The 5,298-nt window shown below is 46.4% G+C and overlaps 1 protein-coding gene across 1 annotated transcript in view; it reads left to right on the top strand.

Moving 5' to 3' along the window:
* Nucleotides 1–4,060, top strand: part of Rars (arginyl-tRNA synthetase) — a 27,688-nt gene extending 23,628 nt beyond the window's left edge. Inside the window, exons 13-15 of the mRNA XM_021175988.2 lie at nt 2,655–2,827; nt 3,099–3,346; nt 3,849–4,060. Of these exons, the coding sequence (XP_021031647.1) occupies nt 2,655–2,827; nt 3,099–3,346; nt 3,849–3,958 (531 nt within the window). The 3' untranslated portion in view covers nt 3,959–4,060. The remainder of the gene's footprint in view (nt 1–2,654; nt 2,828–3,098; nt 3,347–3,848) is intronic.
* The last annotated feature ends 1,238 nt before the right edge of the window (nt 4,061–5,298 follow it).

Raw genomic sequence — 5,298 nt, 5'->3', positions numbered from 1 at the left:
CTTTGTAGACCAGGCTGGCCTCGAACTCAGAAATCCGCCTGCCTCTGCCTCCCGAGTGCTGGGATTAAAGGTGTGCGCCACCACGCCCGGCTTTTTTTGTTTTTTTTTTTTTGTTTTTTTTTTTGGTTGCACCTGTAATTCTAACATTAAGGAGTCTAAGGCAGGAGGATCACTTCAAGGCCAGCCTGAACTATATAGGATGGTCTTGTCTCAAAAACAGAAAACATTTTTAGAACTAAAAAGACGAGTATTTAAAGACAAGATCATTGCTTTAAGCAGAATTAGATTCCTATCTTATGTCAGTGTGCTAATGTTTGAGTTTTAGCAGCATTTCACGATTGTTTTTCTGATCATAGATTTTCTTAAGATCAGTCATGGTGGCACATTCCCTGTAATTGTGGGAGGCAGATGCAGGACAAGTGCAGAGATCCAATACCATCCTGGTTCTGAGTTCCACCCAACCAGGCTACATAGCAAGACCAGATGTCAAAATCTGGGAGTGGGCGATAGGGCCTTCCATGCCTTATGCAGCTCGCTCTGATCCCTTACAGCCTGCACAGGCTTTTAGTTTACTGTTTCTTTCCTCAATTGTCAGGCTGTCTTAGGGATAATTTCTTTCTCCCACGTGAATCCTTTCTCACCCCAGCCCCTCCCACCCGGTTTTGATTCCCTCCCTAGAAACACTGTTTAAAGAATACTCTTGGGATGTGGCTCTGTCAGTAGATTGCTTGTCTAATGTGAGTGAAGCCCTGGCTGGGTGTGATCCCCAGCACTACAAGGCACACACCTGCAGTCCCAGCATTTAGCCGCTGGAGACAGGAGGAGCAGGAGTCCGAGGTCACATGACTCCGAGGTGAGCCTGAGTTACCTGAGACCTTGTCTGATAAACAATCTGCATTGTACAGATTGTTCCTGTTAGAGTGTATGTTACCGTTCTGGGTGCGGCCTTGCTTTACAGTGGGTATTGGGTTGGGGGTTACTATGCTGGCCAAGCTGGCCTTACATTTGTGAAGCTTCCTTGTTTAAACAGTTACCACGTTTGCATATCACCTCATTTATTTTTAGGTATCATATGCTGATTAGTTATGAATAGGTATCATTTAGAGTTATTTTCTTGTGAAATAAAGTTACATTGCATCACTTAATGGACAAACAGCACTACACTGTCACCTGCACAGTGGGTGAAACGTGTAATTAAATCTCTAACAGATAAGTATAAACCTGCCTGGCCAAGACCCCAGGCAACCTGTTATTTTATCAATTAACTTAAAACCAACACATCTTTTACTAAATCGCTGTAATAGTTTCGGCGTGTGCACATGCTTATTTACCTGTAAGCCAGTGTGAATAGAGCTCCTTAGAGAATCTTAAGCATAGACCCAACCTGTACCTTGTATCATATGTTGAGAGGGCTACCGCTTTAAAATCTAAATTGTTGTGTATGGCAGTCCCTGTACTAGCCAGGTTGGAAAAATCCTCTTGTCAACCAGTTCCCAAGTGCTGCCGTCTCCAGCCCCCACCCCCTGATAACAGAACTCCAAGTGACTGAATTTAGAAACAAAATTGTTTGCTTCTTCAGTTTGACTAATTGATGTGCATAGGAAACATCTTAAGTCTAAAACTATGACTAGCATAAAATTATCTGTTGAGCAGTCTCAGCAGTGCGTAGATGGGGTTTTATGAATTATCTTGAATCATCTTTTGTTGGGGGTTGAACCAGTGGATTAAGGTTGCTTGCTAGGAGCATGAGCAAGTTAGCAGTGGCTGCCCCACTGAGGAAAGCGCCTCCCTCCCCCCCCCCAGCAGTTATTAATCTCGGCCTGAGCATTAGTTGGTCTCAGCTGTAACTGCCAGACTTTAAAAAGAGGCTTTTCTGACCAAAGCCAACACCACTAATGTATGGGCATGAACCAGTATTGGTGATGGACTCAGCAGACAGTGACCTTGCGCCGCCGCCCCCCCCCCCCCCCCCCCCGTTACCCAGCATCAAGCATAAACCCCCTCTGCGCAGCAAGCCTCCTCAGGCAAATGTCATGCTGCTGCTGCACAGGGAGTGCCTCGTACCTGGCGAGGTCAATGGTGAGTTCCCGATGACGCCCAACCCTCTGGCTACCTCAGTCTGCAAAGGAAGCTTCCGGGTCAGCCCTAGCTTGATTTCTATAGAGTCACTCCATTTTTATTCTCCCAAATTTGATGAGCTGCTTATCCAACCTTTAAGTAAGTGTCTCAGTGGAAGAGTAAATCTGCTACAAGCCAGGGTATGATAGTCAGTCTGAAATACTTCAGGGTTTTCATACTTTTAGACAGGGCCTCTGTAGCCCCAGCTGGCCTGGGACATGCAGCAGTCTCTCTGCTTCAGCCTTCCATGTATTAAAAGACGTGGACAGTTCTTGTCTTCCACCCCTGGAATAGCGTGAAGTAGATATATAAATCAGTGTTGTGTTATAAATTGGAAAGTAAGCTGACACTCTGTATACATTGTCCTTAACATGCAGAACGAGTGAGTTCGCTTCCACTATCTCCTTCATACAGTGGCCCTGTCACTCCTTTGCTCTCTGTACTAATTGATAGTAACTCCTTAATTGCTTAATTAAGGAGACTCTGTCTCCTACCTGTGAGACCCTGGGACAAGCTAAGTGTTTGTTTTCCCAAAGGTCTTAACTGAAGAGGAATTGAAAGCAGCTCAGACATCCGTTGCATATGGCTGCATCAAATACGCCGACCTTTCTCATAATCGCCTCAATGACTACATCTTCTCCTTTGACAAGATGCTGGATGACAGAGGGAACACAGCTGCTTACCTACTGTATGCCTTCACCAGAATCAGGTGAATGCTCAGACACTTATGTGTGCAATCAAGGGTTGATGCTTCCAAAATGGTGTTTATTGTTTGGGTTTTGAGCCATGTGTGTGTCCCAGGCTAGCTTCTGACTTGTGATCCTTTGCCTCCCAAGTGCTGGGGTTACAGGTCAGCTCTGTCACACTGGGATGAGAATCCATTTTAATTGCTGGTAATTTCTGATCAGTCATACTAGATTGTGTGCTTTTGTGTGGAAAGAGCGTGTGCCTGACCAGAGGGTGCTTACCTGGTGTTGCAGGTCTATTGCACGCCTGGCCAACATTGATGAGGAGATGCTACAGAGAGCCGCTCGGGAAACCAAGATCATTTTGGACCATGAAAAGGAGTGGAAGCTGGGACGGTGCATCTTACGGTTCCCCGAGATCCTCCAGAAGATCTTAGACGACCTGTTTCTCCACACCCTCTGTGACTACATTTACGAGCTGGCAACCACCTTCACAGAGTTCTACGATAGCTGCTACTGTGTGGAGAAAGATCGACAGACTGGTGAGTGCCTCACTCACTGTCCATCTTGGGAAGGGGGCCACCAGGACATTTGTGTAGAGACTAAGGAATTTCATGGCCATCTGAAGCATATGTGACAGACAGTTGGAAATGGGGCCCGTTCTGTTTCTCCACCTCTGGGCAGTTCCTTGGGAAATGAATGTGAAGGGCACTGGAATAAGATGCTTGTAGTAAGTACAGTGTGTCTGAGTGTTGTTGCTATGGAAACACCCACTGTTGTTGATGTCTTAATGTTAACAAGGCAAGCCTGAGAACAGAAGCAGTCCATGGGGTGGGTGTCCATCACCAGCGTGGTATACAGTCTCTTCACGTGTGGCCTTAGGAAAGCACTGCAGGTTTCATGGAGAAATGTAGCCATAAATGTTCTTTGTGGTTGAAGATGATCTTAGTTAGGGCCCCCAAATGCCTATAGGTTGCTATCTTTTCAGTTACTTAATGACTTTGACACTGAGAAATGAGTGAATGTCTTTCTTTTTCTTCCCAGGGAAAGTATTGAAAGTGAACATGTGGCGGATGCTCCTGTGTGAGGCCGTGGCTGCTGTCATGGCCAAGGGGTTCGATATACTGGGGATAAAACCCGTCCAAAGGATGTAATCCTTACGTTGGGGACTGTTTTTACCAAAGCAGCCATTAGTACTATTTGCTTTTTAAACAATCATGTGCACACAAAAGTAGTAAAAAAAATTTTCACAACTATGCCAGATGTGTTTCTTTGTCTCTAACAGAATCGATTCTAAAAGGAAAATGACTTTCATAAAGATGCAGGCATCAGAGTTGGAGAGCATGTTTGGCAGGGATCCTAACTTACTGAGCTCTAAGGTCATGGTCCTCTCCACTCCCACTCTTTGGTTGAAACTTACCAGTCTTACACGTTACGTTACAGAGTCCATCATTACAGATTGTTTTGAACCCAATGCTGCATACGTGGCTCACCCTCAAATTCCATTTTAGTAAAGGCAGCACAACCAAGGTTAGGGGGACAAGAAAATAGCCACTCAGGTTACCTCCAGTCTAGTCGGAGAAAGAGCGGCATTCCTGGGTTCAGCATATCTTCTACAGAATAGCAGGAGTTCTGTTAGCAAAGCGAGCAGAAAGTAAGAGGGAGTCAGGAGGTCAGATGGAGAAACACGGGAAGTAGAGGGAGGAACATTCAGTTTGAAAGGGGATTTTTGAGGAGAGGGCATTTTTTGAGGGGCATTCCTAGTAGGATGTCAGCTGAGTGCTTTCTCTGCCTCTGAGCAGGCTTTCACTCCGGCATCTCTTGAGCCTCACAATTCCTAACATTAGCACAGCTAACAGTCCGTAGTGGCCTTTACTCATTCAAGTGAAAGGAAGAGTCACATGTTTCACACTTGAAACCGTCAATGCTTACACTTGGTGAGAAGTTTCGTTCCAAATAGCCATGCTTTAAATGCACAGGAAAAGCTCTTGGAAATCAAAAGTGCAAATTCCATTGAGCACGGAAATGGAAAGGAAGTCCAAGAGCCTCAGAGCAGCCATCCCAAGCCTGAGCCCAGAGCAGCTGGGCCCTAATGCTCTGAGCAGGGCAGGCTGATTACATGGCAGGCTTCACATTGGCAGTTAGGACTAAGCCAACATCTGTTTCCAAGAACTGGGCAATAGCAGCCAAATCCAGGCTCAGAAGCTGTCCCACCGCATGGCCTGAGGCAGGGACAGTGCATCGGCAACAGTTTCTCCCCAGCAAGTTTCCAGCCTCCACACCCTGGAATGCCCATAGAGATGGACCCAATAGGTTAGCATAGAGGTCACCTACCCCAGAATTCCTTAATGTGCTTTAAATCAGGCCTGCGCCGGGCGTGGTGGCGCACGCCTTTAATCCCAGCACTCGGGAGGCAGAGGCAGGCGGATTTCTGAGTTCGAGGCCAGCCTGGTCTACAGAGTGAGCTCCAGGACAGCCAGGGCTACACAGAAAA

This window comes from Mus caroli, chromosome 11, assembly GCF_900094665.2.
Source record: "Mus caroli chromosome 11, CAROLI_EIJ_v1.1, whole genome shotgun sequence".
Classification (NCBI taxonomy): Eukaryota; Metazoa; Chordata; class Mammalia; order Rodentia; family Muridae; genus Mus; species Mus caroli.
Note: the sequence above shows the minus strand (reverse complement) of the source record. Positions and strands in the feature narration are given on the sequence as shown.